The sequence below is a fragment of the Ambystoma mexicanum genome, chromosome 6p, assembly GCF_040938575.1.
Source record: "Ambystoma mexicanum isolate Mex_15411 chromosome 6p, UKY_AmexF1_1, whole genome shotgun sequence".
NCBI lineage: Eukaryota > Metazoa > Chordata > Amphibia > Caudata > Ambystomatidae > Ambystoma > Ambystoma mexicanum.
Genome location: NC_090935.1, coordinates 344,192,035 through 344,215,994, shown reverse-complemented (window position 1 = coordinate 344,215,994; position 23,960 = coordinate 344,192,035). Strand labels below are relative to the sequence as shown.

General features: G+C 46.5%; 1 protein-coding gene across 2 annotated transcripts in view; it reads right to left on the bottom strand.

Annotated features, from left to right (window-relative positions):
- Window positions 1–23,960, bottom strand: part of TTC23L (tetratricopeptide repeat domain 23 like) — a 482,150-nt gene that overhangs the window by 322,807 nt on the left and 135,383 nt on the right. For both annotated transcript variants that reach the window (XM_069627102.1, XM_069627103.1), the window contains exon 4: window positions 939–1,062. In XM_069627102.1, the coding sequence (XP_069483203.1) occupies window positions 939–1,062 (124 nt within the window). The remainder of the gene's footprint in view (window positions 1–938; window positions 1,063–23,960) is intronic.

Below are 23,960 nucleotides of genomic sequence, written 5' to 3'. Positions count from 1 at the left end.
AAAAACATTTTAAAAACTACAATAATATCCAGAAGAGATGCAAATATTGGGTCACACCGATATTAAAAGAAATAAAATCCAATTATGCCACAAATTCATCAGATCATTTCTTAGTTTAAGAGCATGTTGTACACATGCGAGTAGTGTCTAGGTTCTTAATGGTGCGTCAGCCATCCATAGGCAGTCTAATGCAGTTCTACATTGCCTTAGACCTATTTATAGGCGCACTTACATTAAGAGAATCTCCCTTGTTGAAGTCCATCAGAGAGTTATTTGGACCGTTGCAATGCAGCATTAAAGTCACCTCCAATAATGACCCAATATGTGCCGACCTGCTCTATGTCCGCCATTCCTTCCATTACCCTCTACGTTGTTAGATATGTGGTCCATCTCAGATGACCTACTTAAGTTGCCAATAGACGAGGGAATGTTTGGCTCTACATTAAGAGTAACAGGCATGGTTACAGGACTATCAACATGAGCACTGAGAGTCAATCTATTTCCTCGGTTGTAGTTAATATGTCACAATGCATTTGGGTTATCATACATCACTGGATAACAATATGCTTCCTAATGATAACCTTCCTCAACATTCTTAATACTGAACCAGTCTCTCCTCTCGTATTTCAATGCAATCTGACCTCGAAGGGCAAAGATAAAGAGTGAGTAGTTTGTTTTGGTGATTTGTGTTGAGGCTTTAATGAGGCAAACAGGTCTTATAGTGGAAAAATAGACCAGAACTGAGAGAAAGAGAATATCCTGTATTGTTGAAAATTCTGCTGTGCACAAGATAAAGTGGTAAGCTGTGTCTCACTATACTTAATGTTACAGAAACAATATTAAATAGCGCAGCCGCAGATTGAAACATACATAGACCTTTAACAATGTATATCATTTTCAATCACCGATCTGCTTTAAACGTAGTCTTTGGAAAGTACCTCTGAGAGTAAGGTAGCCATGTGCAAGATTTGCATAGGACTGTGCAAGCCTCCAGTGTCCATCTCCATAGATTATTCTAGTGAGAGCTACACACCGGATCAATTCCTTGTTTGCTTCAAGAATCTAAAGGCAATATCAACAGAAAGTATTACGCATCTTTGGAAAATGAATCCATGGAAAATATGAAGGCATAATGTAAACATGTGAACATAATGTAGGTCTTTGGGCAAACTGCAATGAACATATCCATACAGTTCTCATTTGTGGTTGAATACATCATTCAGGAGCATCATGTTATCAAGGGGAAATCATTTCCAGTTTCAATCTACTAGCCAGGCATACAGTCATTTGCCCCCTCATTTCTCCACAAACACACCACACAAAATGTCTTACGCATCAAGAGTCAATTAGAATTAGCTAATGGCGGAACAGATTTTGAGGCCTGATATCATGTAGCATTGCACGTGCTCCCAATTATTGTGGATGCATGTGCTTACAAAAAGTATAGTTTATTTTACAATATGTTTGATTCAGACGTTTGACACCCATAAATGTGCTGCGCATTTGGAATGTGGTCTTTAATTCTGCCATTCATCTTTTTCACTTGCTTTTGCCCCATTCCTACATTTCTCCACCTCTCCCATCCCTCTGTTGGCTTTCGTTACTTGCCCTCCTCCAGTTCAGTTTCCTGTGCATTGTTTTTAAACATGGAACAGCTCAGCTTTCTCATTTCTTTTTTTTATTTATTTAATTTGTTTTAGTTGGAATTACAACTTTTTAAATATTAAAAACATTTCAAATAAAAACTTTGCAAAATAATAAACTAATATAGATACACAGTACATATTTCTCAAGAGCATTACCATCACAAATTTTTCTTTTACAAGGTAAAAACTCATTCATTCTTTACTATTTACTATACATTTTGTTACTTCTCTGGTTGGCTGTCATGATGTTCATGCTTCAGACTGCACATCAATTTTACAAGCTTAGTTTTTGAAGAAAGTTAATTTTATCAATACTTAGAGAGACGTATTGAGCATTCAGAATCATAAGCCAAATTGCGGTAGGCATTAGGGATGCGATAATCGCAAAAACATTTATGAAAAATAAAATGCATTTCCTTAAGCTAGAAAGCACATGGCAATGCACCAATATATGTTCTAAAGTTTCCACCTGTGCCTCTAGATTGCAGAATCTGCAAGCGGTTATAAGGTCGCTCTCTTTAGACCTCATTGCTATTAGAGCTCTTGTCGGCCAGAGACTGAAGGGAACCCTCATTATTTGCATGCAACATATTGGATCAGGAAATCTTTGTAAATAATTTGGGATTTGATTGATCATTTTTGGAGTAAATATCCCAGATTTAAAGATTTTGTACTGCTTACATTTTATCTCTGTGTCGGCCCAATCATTATACCAAAACGTTTGCTTGGCACGGTCAGGATTCAATATCAATCTAGATTTATCTATGCCAGCTTTCTCCAAATTTACTATGCAATTGTCTTTCCATTTATTGATCATATCGTTAGATTTGCTATCGATGGCGTGTGAAATGAATGATAGAACAGTTGATCTTAAAGTGTCTTTCCAGCATACAACTGCCTTTAATGAAGTCAGACCTAACTCAAAGCGGATAACTGCATTGGAAAACTGTTAGGCAAGGGTAGTATTGTTTTCCAAAATAAGCCTTCTAGATATTCCCAGTATGGCTGGTTTTCCGGGAATTTGGATTGAGCACCATATGTTAATGAAGGAATTACTTACACTTATAAAATGTCAAAAGGAGTATGCAGGAGAACTTGCCATATTTATGATGAACCACTTTTGCTTGTGAGCACAGAGATTGCAATTTGTATTTCATCTCGGCCGTATAGGATGCATCAGATTTATTATCATTTATGTTTAAACCTAGCTATTTGTATTCATGTAAGCTTATTAATGAGGTTGTACTGATAGACCATACAAAACTTGATTTTCTATTTTTCACTTTGGTGGGTTAGAATTTTAGAATGTAAGGGGGTAGGGGTTTGATATACTAATATAAGGTCATCAGCATAGAGCAGCCATGCTATTGGATGCATGCTCATTCTAGGTGGAAAAGTCCTCACTGAAGCAAGGTGTTTGTTTAATTTCTACATCAAAGACATTCACAAAGTGGATGCAAGAATGCAACCTTGCTTAAGTCCACGAGAAGTGCCGATATGACGGGATAACAGAACTTTGCTCTTTAACTTCACTGGAATGGTTGTTTCAGAATAGAACTGATTTAACAGATTCAATATGTAGGGGGGGGGGGGGAACCAGCTATTCTCAGTTTCTTCCATAGTAAAGTGTGAGAGATTGAATCAAACGCTTGTTTGAAGTCTATAAATGCGATATATAATGGTTGTTTATTTACTATGAGCAGATTGGGAGCTGTGCCCAATCCATTAAGGAAACCAGATTGATAAGGGTCTAGTATGTTATTTGTCTTTAGCCATTTGGTTAAGCCTCCAAGTGGTAGTCTCGGGAACATTTTCCCTGGCATATCTAGAAGTGCAAATGGTCTATAATTAGTTGGCTTGGTCCAATCTTCCCTTTTTAAAAATAGGAATCAATATCCATGAAGATGGTATGGCACCTGTTCATGCTATGTTTTGTAATATCACATGCAATATTTGGGACCATTGATCCGGATGTGCTTTTATGGTTGCATTAGATACCCCATCGGTTCCTGGTATTCTCAACGAGCTTAGTTTTTTGATTTGCATATAATTGTCTAAAATATACATTTCTAAATTAGCTGCATAATTGCTGCTTTGTTGGTGGGCAAAGTGGGGTACATAGGGATCCGCAAATAGAGCGGTGAAATGATTAACCCATTCTTGCTTGCCTATTGCGTTCAATAGAAGCAAAGCTGTTCCTGTTTTTGCGCCTTCTTTAAGAAGATTCCAGGGAGGCCACCAGGGGGCACGCAGGTGATGGCAGCCTGAGCGTTGCACTTCCGTCGACGCAGGCCGTTGAAGGGGATTGAGCCCCCCCCGGACTCCCCCAGTGGCAACGCAGTGTCGGATCGGTTGCTGGACCCCCCCCCCGAGTCGCCTTTGCTCGAAAGAGCGGACTTCGGGGGCAACGGGAAGTCGGAGAACGGGCTTCACGGCCCAAGGTGACAGAGCGAAGGGAGGGCCTGGAAGGGCGATCCCCGCGGCCGCGGACCCGCAAGCGTGGGTGTTGCCCGGCAGGGCGGGGCACTCTCATCGGAGTGTTGGGCCCACACGGAGAGCCCTTCGCCCGCCACCGCGGGAAGACACGGAGACCTGGGACATCGGTCCCGAAGCAGGACGAGAACGCGCCTCCGGGCGGGCCCGTGAGCGGACAGAAGCACCGCGGACGGGGCTCCCATAGCGGTAGAGCCTGGGCACGTGTCCCACAAACCCCCCCGGTGAGGAGAACTGGCTGCGGCGGGACCGGAGACGAGGCGACGCCCGGGGCGGGAGGGTGGCCCTCTACCCCCCCCCCCAGTGAAAGGCCCACGGGCCTCTCGAGGCCTGTGCCCGAGGAGGAGACAGACGACGGCGAGAAACCGAGGAGCAACGCCGCCAAGCCAACAGAATCAACTGGCGCTCACATCTGGCAGGTGGAGGCCCCTGCGTTAGTTCGCAGGGCGTGTGCCCGCCTGCAGTCCCCCAGGATTTAACAGGACAAGGAGATAGACCCGGGTGTGAGGATCCCATCCAGTCCTGGTGGGGCGTGTGCCCGCTTGAAGGTCCCCTCCCGCCGTACGGGCCCATCTGCGGGTCGTACTCTGGCTCCCGTCACTTGGCCCCGGGGGGCATTCCCTTTGGCCCTGAGCCAGTGGTGGTCAACAAAGCAGATACGTGAAATGCCCGTATGAACTGGCGGGAGACCCTGCAAACCTTTCGATACGAGGGGGCTGGTGACAACAACGAGGACCCTATAAACCACGGGAGCATGGCCCGTTCGGAAGCCCCGACTCTTTCCTCAGCAGCCATGGAGAGGGGATTTGCAACCATACACCAGGAGATCCGGGATATGCGATCAGAAATTGCACAGAAACTGGAAAAAGTGGACAAGATGGAAGACAGACTCTTGCAGGTGCAGACCAATCAGTCGAACTCAGCTATGCAGGAGGTGCTAATGGATATGCGGCTGGCGGCCCTGGAAAAGAGGGACGAAGAAAAGGCCAGACAAATGGACGACTACGAAAATAGGGAAAGGAGGAACAATCTTAGACTTTTTGGGGTTCCCGAGGTGGAGGGGGAAACGGAGAGAGACTTAATCTGTGTAGTGCGAGACATAATCACCCTCCTTTTCGCTGAAGAGATGACCACGGAGCTGACATTTGATCATGTGCACAGAGCGGGCGGAAGGGCGGGGGGGCCCCCGCTCGATCCTCGCACGATTTCACTATTATACAGATAAGGCAAAGGTCTTGGAGGAGGCAAGGAAAGTGGGGGTGATTTCCTACAACAACGCAGAGATCTCAATATTTCAAGACCTCTCCGTCTACACCTTGGCGAAGCGGAGAATGTGCCGCCCCCTCACGCAACTGTTGAAGGATAAAAGGGTGCACTACAGATGGGGGTACCCATTCTCCTTGACCTTCGAATACATCGGCCAACGGACATCGTCAATCACAGATGAGGACATAAAAGGGGCCATTCAGGATTACGTGACGGAGCCTACCCCCAGAAGAGGGCCGGTGGGCCCGGCTGCGATTGGGGAGGGACCCTCGGACCGCCCTGGGTCCAGGAGGAGGAAAACCGGCTCTAGAAAATACAGGAAGCTAAATACCCCACTGTCTGTGAGGGAGGGGGAGCGCAAGGACTCAGAGGACTGTGGATCGGGGTGACTCGTCCACTTGAGGGGCGGGATCCGACGCAATGATGGTCCGGATGAATAAAGATTCCCCCAGAGCAGCAAGTAAGATGGGGGCGACGGTGGGGAAGAAACAGAGGGGGGCTCATAACAAAGAGCTTGGATACGAGTGCCCGATCGGGAAGGGCAGTCTGGTGGTCCGGCCTAATGCCAGGAATGGCGGAACTAATTGGCTGGACGCCAGGGAGGGGGGAGGGGTTGACGAAGTTAGTTGGGGGTTTATTGTTGGGGCAGGGGTTTGGGGAAGGTCCAAATAATGTCCAAACAGTGAGACTAAGGGAGCGAAAAGGGAATAGTGATGCTAAGCAGGTGCCCAAAAGATCTAGATTATGGCTGATAGCCAACCGGCCCTGGGAGTGGGCACCCTGAATATGCAGGGCTTGAACACCCCCACCAAGAGGTCCCTGGTTTGACGAGAATTCGGGAGGGCAAAGTTAGACCTGCTGTTTTTGCAAGAGACACACTGGGCGCGGGGGAAGGAACCCAAAATGAGAGGGGGGGCATAGGGGAGGTTTTCCATGCATCCCACAAGGGGAAGAAAAGAGGGGTGGCTATCCTGGTCGCCAGGGGTGTCCGCTTCACTAGCGAAGCCACCCTGCAGGAACCTGAGGGTCGTTTTCTATTGCATCTATGAGGATGGCGGTGCGCAGGGCCAGCAGATGCAAAATATTACTGAGCTCTAATTTAAGGAGCTGTATACACGGGTGAGGGGACAACCATGGTGAAAGTTTGCCACCAGAGTCTAATCTTAAAGCTGCAAGAAGGCCAGCCATGGGTCTCCCTTTAGATGGTTTTATTGCGGGTACCCAGCATACTTCATATTTGGCCCATATGGGCTGGGTGGTAATCCATGTTCTCTGAAGAAGAATGAGATCATACAAATCTAGAGGATGAGCTCTATTGGATGCATAAGATGTGAGAAGCCTCTGGTGTTCCATAGCACCATTCTCATTGTGTGAAGCAAAGGGTTAGTCACTATTCATTATGTTTGCGATTAGTTTTTTTGACAGCTTTTTGGAGCCATGACCATTTTGTTTCTTTAGAAGATTGGGGATCGTATTCAGAATAGACTTCTCTTTTAAGCTGACCTGTAGATCCTTGGCAGTTAACAAGTAGAAGCTTGTTTTCTTGATCAGACTGTGAGGACGCTTTCTCAGTAGTTTGCTCCCTCATATTTTTGTTGTCATATCTTGTACTTTAAATATAAGATTAAATCCTTTTTTATATAATCTATCTTTTTCATTCAAAATGATTCGTTTCACAATTTGTGAAGGAACTAATAGAGTTACTGTATCCATCATTCTACTCTTGTTGATGTAAAGGGATTCAAGTCCTGTGTTTGGATTGATTTTAGATTAGTAATTTTTCTAAAGAGGGCCAATATCGTTGTTCGATTGGAATAAGAATCTCTAGTACATCTATCTTATTGTTAGAATTAGTGTATCAGATAATTTTAAGGTGATATCACCATTCTTTAGCTTGTCTTGATGAGGGGATATAGCTATGGTTGTAGCTGCGTGGTCAGTATGTCTGTGTTCCCTATTAGGATATTTCGTGGAATGGAGTGCTTTTAACTGGATATTATCGCACTTGTTTTTAGGAAAGTTCGAACTTCTTTGTTCTAATGTAAAAAAGGGGCATTTTCCGTGCTCGGATTATACATGAGTGATTTCGTTATATATCAGCAGAGATGTCATGTTTGGGAGTATGTACATCTCTAACTTTGGGTAAGGAAGTGATTGAGTAAGTTGAATAATTCATCAAATCACTTGCCTCTTGTTCCTGTAATATAGGTGTCTTCAAGGAAAAAGTGGCGTTGATGCCAGATGAGATTTTAGTAGCTAGGTCCTGGGTTCCCTGTTCAGATATTGTAATGGGAACAATTTTGTCACAGGATTTGCGGGACGAGAGTGGAGGAGGGGTAGTTAAACCATTGATGAATTTTTTGGCCCCTGTAATGATTGACTTTTTATTTGCTGATTGCTTTTTCGTTTTCTTTTGACCATCCACAACTTTTGCCTGCTTAACTTTTCTTTTGCATCTTAAATTTAAGATTACTTCAAATATAGGTTCTTGTGTTACTTCAAGTTCCACAATAGTTGTTTATATTTCTGCGATAGTGATTTCGCCAACAGGCTCAATTTCATGTTGTATGGTTTTTTTGCGTTCTGCAGATGTTGAATTAGAGGGCTCAAATGTTATAACATTAGCATAGGCAGCAACATCAGTGACCAGTGTGAGCAGTGTGATGTACCCCGAGGGTCGTAGTGGGTATTAATGCCTTATGTGGCGATATATCCAAAGATTTTGTCAAAGAGGGACTGTCGCAAATTTCTTGCAGTCTCAAATTTTGCGGATTTAATTCTGCAAATATATGGTCAAATTGGGAGGTTATGGCATTTAATCGCAGAGTATTCTGGTCGATTTTCTTTTCCAGATGCTCATACATTTTTGTTAGGCTGAAAATCCCATTATTCATAGCAGCTAGTGTAATTTCCTAAGTGGGAATGCGTAAATGTTTTAAACCAAACGATGGCCTCGGGGTAGGTCTAATAAAGGAGATAGCAGATGATATTGGGTTAGAGGATCTCGGATACATAATGTGAGATTGAGGCAGATCAGACTTGTGGAGTTTAGCTGAAGCAAGTTGGGTTTCTAATATCGTATTGATTAGAGGTGACATTTTCAATAGATGTTTCATGAGATGAGGAAGACTTAAGTTTGTCACTCGAATTCATGATCACTTCTAGAGGTAGTTCTAATGCATATTTATTTAGAGTTTTTCTTTTTTAACTATTTGAGAGTATATTACTGGAATGCCCATGTTATCTAAAGCATGAACCAGGGTATCAGTCTTAGTTGGTAATATTGATGCTTCTGGGTCAATCAGATGGTGGCATGTCGCTTCAGGTATCAGATTGGAGGATGATAACCCCTGAGTCTGATGCGCTAAAAGGTCCTCATCCGATATTTGCAGGCTTGTCCCGACATCACGGGTAAGAACCGCAGGTGACGGTGGAAAGCTCAAAGTTGAGCAACGTTCTTTTACTCGATCGTTGGAAGCTCGTGTGGGGGGGGTTCTGAGCTTTGGGCCGTTAAAAGTTGCGTCAGCTGCACCCTCGTGGTGGATGGGCAAAATTGTCTAATGTCAGACCCCACAGACTTGGTGCGTATGCCTTTGTTTGATTTGTTATTGTTTTTGGATCTTGTTTCACCAAGTTCTACGTCATTGGAAAAAGTGGAGCGTGTAATTCCCGAGAGTTTATCAGCGTTTGAGGGCATTGCTGTCTTGAGCGTATAGAAGGGCATGAGAGTAAACCTGGCACAATAGGTGATCAGAAGGGGGGAAAATAAGCAGAATGCAGCGCATTGCGAGAGCCGACTGCTGCTCAGCTGAACAGCAGAATAGCATTCGCAAAGCACTCCCAATGCGCGCAGGTCCGATTTTTGTAGGGCTGCTGGGATTGGAGGCGGGGCCTGAGAGCACAAAAGGATAATAAACAGCGTATTAGTTTGAGGATGTTTTAAAAGTCAATGCCAACAGTTTTATGAAAGGGATGTTCAGCATACCAGAGTCAAATGATGTGAAGTCACGGGTAACACAGCTTTTCAGTATAGCAATCAAGTGGTTAGCGAGAGTTGCGAGGCAAGACAGAGTCCTCAGCAGAACAGCACTCGCCAAGCACTCCGACAATATTTCTCTGCTCTAGTATCCTCATGAAGCCATTCACTGCTTAGCTGCAACAAAAAAGCATTTTTTTCCTAAAAGGGGGGGGGGGTTTCCCCATCAAGGCCGTTTTTTTATCAGAGCCGTTCTATGCTACGAGCACACTCGACACTCTGGACATTCCATCAACCAACATATCCCTGCCTGAGACCCCAGAAGCAACTAAGACTTTGCAATACTACTCACAACAAATATACTGACTGCAGAGGTGCTGCTAGCTCAGGAGACCTTCCATGAACAGACAAGTGCACACAGATTCTCTGCAACGCCCCAAACGTGTCGGCTGCGACTGACCTGGCAGCTCACTGACATTTACGTTTGAAATAATATTTTAATTGATTTGGGTTGTTCATTAAAGTTCTTTAGCAACAGTTTCTTGTCATGTGCATCCAAAGATCTTGCTCCCTGAAAAATTATTACTCTCATATGTTCCCCTCTCGGGGTTCAAATGTCTTTATTTGCACAATGCAAATCAATGAGACATGGGTTATTTATGCATTTGCTGGGTATGGTTCATTATGAAGAATAGTTTGCTTCGACTTCATTCAACATAACTAGGCTGGTGCTGCATATCTTTGCTTTTCACAAAGATTAAAAGGTACTCCCAGACTTGTGGCAACCTTCCAGCACATCTTAAGATTTGCTTCTTGATATATCATACGTCCAGATTTGGTCAACCTCAAGCTTGCCACCTACTTTTTGACATTCGCTTCAGCTCTGTACGTAGGGGAAAACTGCAGTACCAGGTCATTATGTTCATTGTCTATGGACTAATCTAGGATATCCTGACTGGTTGTAACAGACCTTAAAATATAGTTTCCTTGTACGTTCAAGGCCTTAATTTCCCAGTGAAGCAGAAGAGCTTGTTACATCAATTGAGGGAAAAATGAGCCATTAAAACCCTGCAGCAAGAAAGCAACTTCTTAAAGGAGGACTATTTGCGCCCTCAATCAAAATGCCTCCCACACCATTGTTTTGGATAAGAAGGCTGCCATGCCCATCTTTCCTTTCCTCTCCTTCCAGTAGAATCTCATTGTCTCCAGAGCTCTGGTTCTCTCTAGGCTGGACTACTGCAACAGCCTCTTTCTAAATCTGCCCGCTTCTACTCTCCGCCCTCTGCAACACATCCAGAACAGGACTGCGAGACTTGTCCTTGGCCTCAAGCCCAGGGATCGTATCTCTCCAGAACTGAAATCTTTCCATTGGCTCCCAGTGGCTGCGAGGATTAAGTTAAAAACGCTCTGCATTGTCCACAAGGCCTTCTGGAGCCTGAGGCCTCAATACCTTCAACTCTCTCTTCCTAAATATCTTCCTTCTTGAGCTCTTCGCTCATCCGCCTCCAACTCCCTCAGGGTCAGTCGCTTCTCCAAGCAACGAGTTGGTGGTAGATCTCTTTCTTTGACTGGGGCCTCCCTCTGGCCCAGCCTCCCTGAAACTTGAGGAGTATCATCTCCGGTTCCGGGAGCACCTCAAAACCTTTCTCTTTGCTTCTGCTTTTTCTCCTCCTCTCCCATGCTGACTTTCTGGCTCAAACTGAAACTGCACTGGTTACCTGGCCATCTTCTGATCTCGGGCCCAGGTCCCGTCCCCCACCAGTTGCACTCCTGCACTGCCTTCCTGGCAACCCTCACACCTTGGGTCTGTTCTGTACCCCTACAGTCCCACTACCAGCACTTGATACCGGATGTCTGCACTTGCCACCTGCTGGCCGTACTTTTACTTATTGTTTTATTTATTCAATTATCCCATGTCATGCACTGTCCCTTCCCCCTTTCCCCTTGCACTTTCCCACTTCCCACTTCTCATGCACTTGCGTGATCTGAATAACACCTGGCCTAGTAGGATTGTTGTCCGTCTTCCCTCTGTTTCCGCTCCCTTGTCTCATCGAGCCTTGAAACACTTGTGTATAGGCGCGTTACAAATGCCATATCATATCACATATCATCTTGATAAACGATCAGTTGAACTTCCAAAAGAAGGGTGTAAAAAAGATGACCAGGGCAGAATGTTGGGGATTAAGCTTCAGTGCAGGGCCAATCACCTCTTCATCGTCGCTATTCGTGGGCCTAATCAAAAACAACAGTTTTTAAAAATTATTTATCGGAGGGAAAAGCTTAGAATAAAAAGGGGAATTGATAATAGGGAGGGATTTTAATACATCTCTGCAGCCTGAGTAAGATAGATCTCAGACACAGTCCTCTTAAACGTCGAACACCGGATGCGATATCTGATATGCACCTCACAGATATGGCAACAGCTAAATTCCTCTAGAGGGCATTACACATACTTCTCACATGTGCATCAGGGATTCTCTCGTATTGATTATTTTTTAGTATTGCAATCCCTTATACCATTAACTACTTTCACTTTAATAGAACTACAATCGGTATCAGATCATGCCCTGGTAACTATCTGGCCCTAGAGGGTACCTATTCCCACAATGGTTTTTATTGGTACATGAATACCTCATTGCTTCGAAATCCATCCATCAGAGATTCCGTTAGCTGAAGAATCAAGCAGTACTTTATTGAGAATGTTGATGATTCACCTCTATAGGAAATATTTGGGACTAATTAGCATGGTCACACAAAAACAGAAGATTCTTACAACTAAGCAAAATGAAATTGAGAAATTAGTATCAGAATTTGAATCCTAATGCAAAGCCACTGCCTCTAGGAAAACGTAAACACTCTTGCAATCTGCGAGACCAGAGCTAAACACGATTTGGAAATGAGAGATTTCATTCAAACTTCTTAGAAATAAATAGTTTTATTTTAATGCATAAAATAAAGCCACAAACCTCCTTGCATATATATTTCATAACACACTTAGTTAGAAATAGAGTTGATAAACTTTCAGACAATGAAGGCTACCTCCATTATTCTGATCTGGCCAAATCAAAGATATTATATCCCAAGATGTTTCTTCTTTTTTTTCGCCACACTAGATGTACAGTAAGAGTTGGGAATCATGTTTAGATAAATATTGGCCTTGGGTCAGATGGGTGTGCAGCTCTTTTCTATTAACAGTTTTCAACACTGCTACAACTAGTATCACTTAATAGTTTTATAAGGACCAGAGAAACCACCCCATCAATGAGTGATACGAACTTCACATTGCTGGTGAAGCTCCTCACATTGTGAATCTTATAGGTCAACAGCCATTTTAAATGATGAGGCCTAAATCTATTCGAAAATATCAGGAAACTGTTTAAACTCCATTCTTCCACATATAATCCATGCAGATCAAACAGGATTAATACCGGGCCATCAGACCCATGACAATATTCGAGTAGCGATTATGATATGATATGTCGTTTATAATGTGCTTGTACACAAGTGTTTCTAGGCGCAACAAGACAAGGGAGGGAAGACATAGGGAGGACAAGATAAACGATTTTACTAGGCTTTGTGTCATTCAGATTGTGCAAGTGTGACAACACTAAGTGCAGGGTGAAGGGAGCAAGGGGAAGTGCCAGGGAGAGGGAAGGGGCAAGTGCAATCAGGCCAGCATTGCTCGGAGTAAGTGCAGCACTGCTATGGATAAGTGCAAGGAGGCAGGGGACTGTAGGGTAACAGTTACAGCTCCAAAGTGCATGGTATGCCCGGAGGCAGTGCTGGGAGACTGATCTGAGGGTAGCCAAGAAACTAGTCCGCGCAGCAGACAGGTAGGTCAGCGGGCGAGAGAGAAAGAGAGCAAGCAGAGGAGAAAAAGGAATTTCAGGTGTTGCGGCTCAAGTTTCAGAGGGGATGCCATTCCAGAGGGAGGCACCTGCAGTGGAGAGAGAACTGCCCCCCGCCCCCCACTCTCTGCCTGGAGATGTGTCTGACCCTCAGAGAGTTTGAGGTAGCTGAGCGAAGGGCTCGATCAAGGAATGAATTTTGGAAGAGAGAGTTGGATGTAGTCCGGCCCCAGCCCCAGAAAGCCTTGTGGACGATGCAGAGGGTCTTGAACTTGATCCTTGCAGATTGTGAAAGGGGCTGTTTCAGTAGTCCAGCCTAGAGAGAACTCGGGCTCTGGGGACAGTGAGCTTCTAGGGGAAAGTGAGAAAAGGAGGAATACCTCTAAGGAGGTGCAGCTGGTAGTGGGCCTTCTTGGCAAGGTCTGTGATGTGCGGAGAGAAGGAGAGAATGGAGTCGAAGATGACACCAAGATTTTTTGCCTCACAGGAAGGCAAAGGAAGAGGGACCTATGAGGGTGGCCAGAGTGAGAGGGGGGTAAGCAGCAGAAGCAGGGGTCCCAATGAGAAGGATCTCAGTGTTATTGGCATTAAGGCAGAGATCGTTGGAGGCACACCAATCCTGAATCACGGATAGACAGTCAGCAATGAGCAAAAGAGGATGTGGTCTGCGGGGAAGGTTCTGCCTGAAAATACAGGAGGACTGTGTTCAAGACTGACCGACTGGGGTAAGTATCCTCCCTCCACCCCTGTATGATTTTAGGAACCAAGCTATGTGGATGCCTCCATGTTGGCTGACAATACAATAAAGTAGTTCCCAAGCACATTGTTTTTTATGGTGCATGAGCCTGGTGCCATAGGCGCCAGGACTGGCCCCGTGAGGGCTTTTGAAGAGGATGCCAGGCTCTAGAGGCCCGGGTCCTGACTCCAACTGGCCAATGGGTTTGCCAGAGGGGGTTTTGGGCGAGTGTCGTGACAGTTAGCCTTACCAGCACGAATAGTACAGAAATTAAAAATTAATACCTGAAAAACGAATTGTCTGGGATAAATTAACGGCTTGCGTACAAGGTAAAGGTGAAGGTGAACCGGCTACTGACTATTTCAATCGATTTGAAGAAGTATTCGCAGCTTTTAGTGGCCAAGATTTGAGTACTGAACCCGGGAAGAGGTGGTTTGTTGATAAGTGTGTACGAGGGTTGTCACCGAAAATTAAAAATGTAATAATGACATCTGAGAGTGCATGGCAGGCAAAATCGCAGAGCGAAGTGTTACACATGGCCCAATATTATGAGAATAGAGTAAATGCAGAGAAGGAGAAAGAAATAAGGGGCAAAGGGAATCTGAAAACAAGGGTATTGATGCAACAAGTAGCAAACAATAACAGAGGTGGCGGGAACGCACAAACAAGAGGGAACTTTTCCAGCATGCACGGGGGTCAGATTGGACGTAATCAATGTGCCTATTGTAGACAAGAAGGCCATTGGCAAGCACACTGCCCGCAGATACAAAATAGGAGTGGGGGTTTTCCGAGAAGACAGACTGGAGGTCCCCCGGGACACAAGGACAGAATAGAAACATGAGAGCACCACAAAGCTAAAACAACCAGAACTAGCAGCAGCAGAATAGTACAGGAGATGGAAATGTTTTCGATAATCAGGCCAATGCATACTATTCTGGCGACTTTACATCTGATGATGTATCATTTTACTAGGACAGCCCAAGATAGGGGTTGGAACCAGTGTCTATTCCTGTAGACCAGAAAGGGCCGTAGATAGAAATGAAGGTTGGGAATAGGGAGCACACTTTTCTAGTGGACACAGGTGCACAGAAATGTTCAATTGACCATCAACTGGTTCCAGATATACCACTGTCAGGGCAAAATAATGTTTCAGTAGGGTTTGCAGGTACCCAAATTAGTCCTTTGTCACAGCCAGTACTCATAACTCTAGGTCCATTCACTGAGTCTTGCCCATTTGTTGACACAAAATCTCTGTGTAGCGGAGATGCACTTTGAGATTAAATAAAAGACAGACAGAAAGTATTTTTTTGTTTGGGGATAAAAGTAGTACCCAATTCTTTATTAACGGCTTCTTTTTCTATTTTATACTCTCAGATAAAGGATACGTCTTCAAGCTGCGCCTCTGGGAATGTCGATTCTGGAAGTTCACTCTGGAATGTTCGAGGTAAGTTATTACTTTCTTTAATATTCATACAGTTCTGCTCCTTTCTGTGTTTCTACACTTCTCCTCTATAGTCCACTTGCGAATTTCTTTAGTCCTTCTCTTTCCACTTTTCTTGCTCTCCAAGTAAGTCTTTGCCTTTTTAAGGTTTTTTGCTTTGTTTATTCAGTTCGACTCACTCTGTTTGTCTTTCTCCCTTCACAAAGCATCTTCATGTGCTTCTGTTCACTTCCTTTAAGTGGGATCTGATTCCCAGCGACTTTTCTCCTATTGCGATAGTCCTTTCAGGCTAGTAGGGATACAGTTCAAACAGTCTGTATTATGGGCTGAAAGATCTTCCTTCGTGTAACATATCCTCCTCTCCTAACCACTCACTGTTCTTGAACTACCACCTTTTATATATATAATTCTCGTGACCTCCTCACCTCCCAAAGTTCTGTAATTGTTATTTTTTAGGCAAGTCGGGTCGCACTCTGCTCTTTGGCCCCTCCCATTCGTTTGACTCTTCGCTCGTATCTTCAGCGGTAAGGAGAAACACACAAGCCGTGACACTCTGGCGTCCTCCACAGTCATATATGTTTACCTCGGGTGTTGGTCCCTTTACTTCTTGAGCGAGTTGTTCGCTTTGGCCTCCAGGCGAGCATCTACACAGTGGGACCAGACACGTTCTTCACGCGTTCACTTCATACGCTTCCATCCGTCACAGTATTTGTATTTTTGTATTTATTTTTGTATTTATTTTATTTATATAGCGCAAAGCCAGGCCCAAGGGCAACCGGGCGCATATCATCGTAAGGTAGTTACATTATATTTACAAGTAAGGGAGCAGTACATTACATATCATCAAAGCAGTCCAGACAAATTGCAACACGTACGCCGAGGACGTTACAAATCAGGCATCAAACAACAGTGCAAGTGGGGTCCCGGAGGCCCAGTCGGTAAGGAGGAGCAGTCGTTAATGAGAGGTAACTAACCACAACTTGGCTTTGTGTTTGAATTGGTTGAATGAGGGTAGGGTTCTGATCAAAAGTGGTACTGTGTTCCAGAGCTTGGCTGCCAGGACAGGGAAGTGCTTTCAGGGAGATCCTTTGGGCGACAGAGAGCCAGTTGAGGTTCTTCCTGGTTTCTGAAATGTGGGCAGATCGGGGGATGTTGAGGGCTGCTCTGATGGCATTATTTTGGGTCGTCTGGAGTTTATTAAGATTACCCTGGTTGGTACCCTGGTACAATGCATTGCAGTAGTCCAATTTAGACATGACCAGGGTCCTGGCCAGCGTGATGCAGTTCTGGGCCGTGCGGAAAGGGCGGCAGGCTGAGATCAATTTGCATGTTTAAGCAGATGCGGAGGCCACCGCATTACTTTGTCTAGTGTCAGGGAGGCGTCCAAGTATATACCCAGAGTTTTGGTGTCTTTGGATACCTTAATCAGATTGCCATCAATGTAGAAGGAGCCAAATAGGTGACTTAGTTTGTTAAGTCTCTGTTGTGAGCCTAAGATGAGAAGCTCAGTCTTGTCATCGTTGAGGCACAATTCATGCTGGGCCATCCAAGCCTGTATGACAAGGTAAATGTCATTGAGGGCTTTGGAATCAGCAATGTTGTCACCAGTGATGGGTATGAGTATCTGGGTGTCATCGGCGTAATTGGTGTAGGTAGGTGACACCCAGATAGTGAAGCACGTCAAATAAAGATTTGGTGAAGACATTGTAGAGAGTTGGGAACTCCACACGGGACTGATGTGGGATCGGCCGATGCGTTAGGAGAGAAAACTCTCATATGCCTATTGTCAAGGAATGACTTGATCCAGTTGGATGCATTGTCAGAGAAGTGGGCCGCTGACTTCAGATGCCTGCATAGTATTTGGTGATTGACCAAATCAAAGGCAGCTGATAGATCCAGAAGTAGTAAAAGGGCCAATTTACCGTTGTCTTTAAGGTCATCAATTTGAGTTTTGAGATCAAGTAAAGCTGTTTCAGTCCCGTGCTTAGGTCTGAAGCCAGATTGTCTTTAGCCGAGGAGGTTATTGGTTTCTAAGTATTTCTGAATCTGCAGATAAGCTGCTCTGTCGAGTATTTTAAGGAGGAACGGTACAGTGGTGATAGGTCTATAGTTAGTAGGTATTTCAGGGTCTAGAGTCGGTTTTTTTAGGAGGGAGGGGGATGACCCATGCGTCCTTTAAGTTGTTAGGTACCGTGCCTGTTAGGAAAGAGGAGTTAATGAAGGCAGTGATAAAGGGAGCAAGGTCATGTGCTGCTTCCTTGATGATGGGTGCTGGGCAGGAGTCTCCTTGGCAGTTAGAAGGTTTTAGATTGCGGATGATATTTTCGACCTCGAGGATGGTGAGTGGGGTGAAACTAAAAGGAGTGTGAGTAAATGGGGCCGTCGGAGTATAAGAAGGTTTGGTGGGGGGGGGGGTTGGTGAGTAGGGTGTTTTGTTTGGCGTTAATTTTGGATTGCAAAGTGGTAATTTTGGTGAGGAGGGCGTTTTGGATGTTATTGCACCATTTGCTGTCTTTAGTGCAAGTGTCAGGTGCAGGGGATGGTGATTCCAGTTCTTTAAGGATTTTAAATAATTCCTTAGTGTTGGATTCCGCTTGAACGATGCGTTGGTTATAGTTCTCCTTTTTGGCTTGTAGAATCGCTTCTTTGTAGTTATGGGTAGTAATGATAAGGCGCTCTTTGTTGAGGTCACAAGGGCGACTCCTCCAAAGTGATTCAGCCTTACGTTTTTCTTTGCGTAGAATTCTTAGCTGCGGTGTGAACCAAGAGTTCAAGTGGGCCTGTTGTTTGGCTTTCCGTAATTTGAGTGGTGCTATATTGTCAATGGCATTAAGCAGTGTTTGATTGAAGATGTCTACTAGAGCTGTGGGGTTGTTGTGTTGGGACACGCATTTGTTCAGGAGGGGAAGGATGAGAGGGAAGAGTTTGTCCTTAGTGATGTCTTTTTTGTTCCTAGTAGGGATGGCTGGAGCTATGGTGGGTGCAGTATGGGGGTTGGTCGCTGGTAAGTGGAAGATGATAATATGATGGTCGGACCAGGCGCAGGCAAGGTTGGAACTTATAGATGTATTGCAGTTAAGGTCGGTAATCCAATCAAGCATCCTGCCCTTAATATGGGTGGGTTTGTCAATGTGTTGTTGGAAGCCTAGATTAGCTAATGTGCTAGCTACTTCAGAGGCCAAGTGATCCTTAGTGTCGAGAAGGCCCAAGTTAAGGTCGCCTAGTAGCAGTACCTTCGAGTTGGGTTTGGTATTGACGGTCAGAATGGCCGTGATCTCGTCTGTGAAAGAGCCAAGTGGTCCTGGGGGTCTGTAGATAAGGTGGATGGTGGCAGTGTTAGTTGAAGATAGGGTGAGTTTCACAGAGAGGGATTCTGCGGAACTGAGCTCAGTGTTGGGGATGGTTCTAAGTGTAATGTTATTTCTGTGTATAAATACGACTCCACTTCCTTTAGATGTAGTTTGACGGTCAGCTTATCATTTATGTTTAAACCTAGCTATTTGTATTCATGTAAGCTTATTAATGAGGTTGTACTGATAGACCATACAAAACTTGATTTTCTATTTTTCACTTTGGTGGGTTAGAATTTTAGAATGTAAGGGGGTAGGGGTTTGATATACTAATATAAGGTCATCAGCATAGAGCAGCCATGCTATTGGATGCATGCTCATTCTAGGTGGAAAAGTCCTCACTGAAGCAAGGTGTTTGTTTAATTTCTACATCAAAGACATTCACAAAGTGGATGCAAGAATGCAACCTTGCTTAAGTCCACGAGAAGTGCCGATATGACGGGATAACAGAACTTTGCTCTTTAACTTCACTGGAATGGTTGTTTCAGAATAGAACTGATTTAACAGATTCAATATGTAGGGGGGGGGGGACCAGCTATTCTCAGTTTCTTCCATAGTAAAGTGTGAGAGATTGAATCAAACGCTTGTTTGAAGTCTATAAATGCGATATATAATGGTTGTTTATTTACTAAGAGCAGATTGGGAGCTGTGCCCAATCCATTAAGGAAACCAGATTGATAAGGGTCTAGTATGTTATTTGTCTTTAGCCATTTGGTTAAGCCTCCAAGTGGTAGTCTCGCGAACATTTTCCCTGGCATATCTAGAAGTGCAAATGGTCTATAATTAGTTGGCTTGGTCCAATCTTCCCTTTTTAAAAATAGGAATCAATATCCATGAAGATGGTATGGCACCTGTTCATGCTATGTTTTGTAATATCACATGCAATATTTGGGACCATTGATCCGGATGTGCTTTTATGGTTGCATTAGATACCCCATCGGTTCCTGGTATTCTCAACGAGCTTAGTTTTTTGATTTGCATATAATTGTCTAAAATATACATTTCTAAATTAGCTGCATAATTGCTGCTTTGTTGGTGGGCAAAGTGGGGTACATAGGGATCCGCAAATAGAGCGGTGAAATGATTAACCCATTCTTGCTTGCCTATTGCGTTCAATAGAAGCAAAGCTGTTCCTGTTTTTGCGCCTTCTTTAAGAAGGTTCCAGGGAGGCCACCAGGGGGCACGCAGGTGATGGCAGCCTGAGCATTGCACTTCCGTCGACACAGGCCGTTGAAGGGGATTGAGCCCCCCCCCCCCCCCCCGACTCCCCCAGCGGCAACGCAGTGTCGGATCGGTTGCTGGACCCCCCCCGAGTCGCCTTTGCTCGAAAGAGCGGACTTCGGGGGCAACGGGAAGTCGGAGAACGGGCTTCACGGCCCAAGGTGACAGAGCGAAGGGAGGGCCTGGAAGGGCGATCCCCGCGGCCGCGGACCCGCAAGCGTGGGTGTTGCCCGGCAGGGCGGGGCACTCTCATCGGAGTGTTGGGCCCACACGGAGAGCCCTTCGCCCGCCACCGCGGGAAGACACGGAGACCTGGGACATCGGTCCCGAAGCAGGACGAGAACGCGCCTCCGGGCGGGCCTGTGAGCGGACAGAAGCACCGCGGACGGGGCTCCCATAGCGGTAGAGCCTGGGCACGTGTCCCACAAACCCCCCCGGTGAGGAGAACTGGCTGCGGCGGGACCGGAGACGAAGCGACGCCCGGGGCGGCAGGGTGGCCCTCTACCCCCCCCCCAGTGAAAGGCCCACGGGCCTCTCGAGGCCTGTGCCCGAGGAGGAGACAGACGACGGCGAGAAACCGAGGAGCAACGCCGCCAAGCCAACAGAATCAACTGGCGCTCACATCTGGCAGGTGGAGGCCCCTGCGTTAGTTCGCAGGGCGTGTGCCCGCCTGCAGTCCCCCAGGATTTAACAGGACAAGGAGATAGACCCGGGTGTGAGGACCCCATCCAGTCCTGGTGGGGCGTGTGCCCGCTTGAAGGTCCCCTCCCGCCGTACGGGCCCATCTGCGGGTCGTACTCTGGCTCCCGTCACTTGGCCCCGGGGGGCATTCCCTTTGGCCCTGAGCCAGTGGTGGTCAACAAAGCAGATACGTGAAATGCCCGTATGAACTGGCGGGAGACCCTGCAAACCTTTCGATACGAGGGGGCTGGTGACAACAACGAGGACCCTATAAACCACGGGAGCATGGCCCATTCGGAAGCCCCGACTCTTTCCTCAGCAGCCATGGAGAGGGGATTTGCAACCATACACCAGGAGATCCGGGATATGCGATCAGAAATTGCACAGAAACTGGAAAAAGTGGACAAGATGGAAGACAGACTCTTGCAGGTGCAGACCAATCAGTCGAACTCAGCTACGCAGGAGGTGCTAATGGATATGCGGCTGGCGGCCCTGGAAAAGAGGGACGAAGAAAAGGCCAGACAAATGGACGACTACGAAAATAGGGAAAGGAGGAACAATCTTAGACTTTTTGGGGTTCCCGAGGTGGAGGGGGAAACGGAGAGAGACTTAATCTGTGTAGTGCGAGACATAATCACCCTCCTTTTCGCTGAAGAGATGACCACGGAGCTGACATTTGATCATGTGCACAGAGCGGGCGGAAGGGCGGGGGGGCCCCCGCTCGATCCTCGCACGATTTCACTATTATACAGATAAGGCAAAGGTCTTGGAGGAGGCAAGGAAAGTGGGGGTGATTTCCTACAACAACGCAGAGATCTCAATATTTCAAGACCTCTCCGTCTACACCTTGGCGAAGCGGAGAATGTGCCGCCCCCTCACGCAACTGTTGAAGGATAAAAGGGTGCACTACAGATGGGGGTACCCATTCTCCTTGACCTTCGAATACATCGGCCAACGGACATCGTTAATCACAGATGAGGACATAAAAGGGGCCATTCAGGATTACGTGACGGAGCCTACCCCCAGAAGAGGGCCGGTGGGCCCGGCTGCGATTGGGGAGGGACCCTCGGACCGCCCTGGGTCCAGGAGGAGGAAAACCGGCTCTAGAAAATACAGGAAGCTAAATACCCCACTGTCTGTGAGGGAGGGGGAGCGCAAGGACTCAGAGGACTGTGGATCGGGGTGACTCGTCCACTTGAGGGGCGGGATCCGACGCAATGATGGTCCGGATGAATAAAGATTCCCCCAGAGCAGCAAGTAAGATGGGGGCGACGGTGGGGAAGAAACAGAGGGGGGCTCATAACAAAGAGCTTGGATACGAGTGCCCGATCGGGAAGGGCAGTCTGGTGGTCCGGCCTAATGCCAGGAATGGCGGAACTAATTGGCTGGACGCCAGGGAGGGGGGAGGGGTTGACGAAGTTAGTTGGGGGTTTATTGTTGGGGCAGGGGTTTGGGGAAGGTCCAAATAATGTCCAAACAGTGAGACTAAGGGAGCGAAAAGGGAATAGTGATGCTAAGCAGGTGCCCAAAAGATCTGGTGAACTAGATTATGGCTGATAGCCAACCGGCCCTGGGAGTGGGCACCCTGAATATGCAGGGCTTGAACACCCCCACCAAGAGGTCCCTGGTTTGACGAGAATTCGGGAGGGCAAAGTTAGACCTGCTGTTTTTGCAAGAGACACACTGGGCGCGGGGGAAGGAACCCAAAATGAGAGGGGGGGCATAGGGGAGGTTTTCCATGCATCCCACAAGGGGAAGAAAAGAGGGGTGGCTATCCTGGTCGCCAGGGGTGTCCGCTTCACTAGCGAAGCCACCCTGCAGGAACCTGAGGGTCGTTTTCTATTGGTGAGGGGCACCTTACAAGGATCCCCCCTGATCCTGGCAGTGGTGTATGGTCCAAATGAGGGCCAGGCCCAATTCTTGGAGGAGGTAAAGGAGAAGCTTAACCTATTTGTACGGGGCATGTTGGTGGTAGGGGGGGGGGATTTCAATATGGTGCTGGACCCATCTTTGGATAGGAAGCGGGTGGGCCCCCAGAAACCCAGACCCGCGGATGTGTCCACGGCGCGAACCTTCCTGAGGGTGAATGAAGAGCTGGGCCTGGTAGACTCCCTCCAGAACAGGAATCCCCTCTTTTACGTATTACTCAGCCATCCATGCCTCGTTTTCAAAGATAATTATATTTTGGTGGACGAAGCCCTTTGCCCGTATGTTGCAGGCTACAGGGTCGATCCCGTACCCTGGTCGGACCATGAAATGGTGGGGGTCACAATATCGGGGGGATGGCATAAAGAACGCAGAGGCCATTGGAAATGCAATGATGCCTTATTAAAGGACGAGGTTCACGCCCAAGAGATTGCTGACGCCATAACAGAGAATTCTTTGAGCTAAACCACAATGGGGAAGTGGGCACACATACGCTTTGGGACGCCTTTAAGGCGACTCTACGGGGTGTTCTTATCGAAAAGGGTGCATCGGTAAAAAGGATGAGAGAGGCACAGGAGAAGACCCTGCGGGAAAAAAAATCGCCCGACTCCAGCCGGGGACCGGGAGCCGGAGCGCGACCGTCTGACCGCCCTGGAGGATTACAGGCTCCAGCTAAAGGACTTACTTCTCCACAAAACGGAGAGAAGTCTTCAGATGGTCAAGCAAAAGTATTACGAAAAAGGGGACAAAGCGGACAGGATCCTGGCCTGGAAGCTGAGGGAGGTCCAGAGGAGCAGAATGGTGAGGGAAGTGAGGGACGCTCAGGGAACCCTGGGTTGCGAGTCTTCCCATATTGGAAAGGCCTTTTGCCGATATTATGAGACCCTGTATTCATCCGAATATGACGGGGAACTGCACCGATAGAAGATTTCTTGAACTCAATCCAACTCCCTGCTTTGTCTAGGGAGATGTCCGAGGGTCTGGAGGGGCCAGTGACCGAGGAAGAGGTGGACAAGGCGATAGGTGGGATGAAAGTGGGAACCTCCCCCGGGGATGACGGGTTTTCCGTTTACTTTTACAAAAGATTCCGATCCTCCTTAATCCCCTACTTGGTGAGGGTTTTCAACTCCGTGCTAGAGGGGGTAGCTCTCCCCAAATCCATGATGAGGGCTATCATCGCGGTGTTACCTAAGGAGGGGAGGGACCCCGCAGAGTGTGCATCTTACCGCCCCATATCATTGCTAAATATCGACGTTAAGATTCTGGCCAAGGTGGTGGGGAGGCGGATGGAGGGAATACTGCCGAAGTTAGTCCATGGGGATCAGGTGGGCTTCATCAGAGGGAGGCAGGGTTCGGATAACATACGTAAGACCATA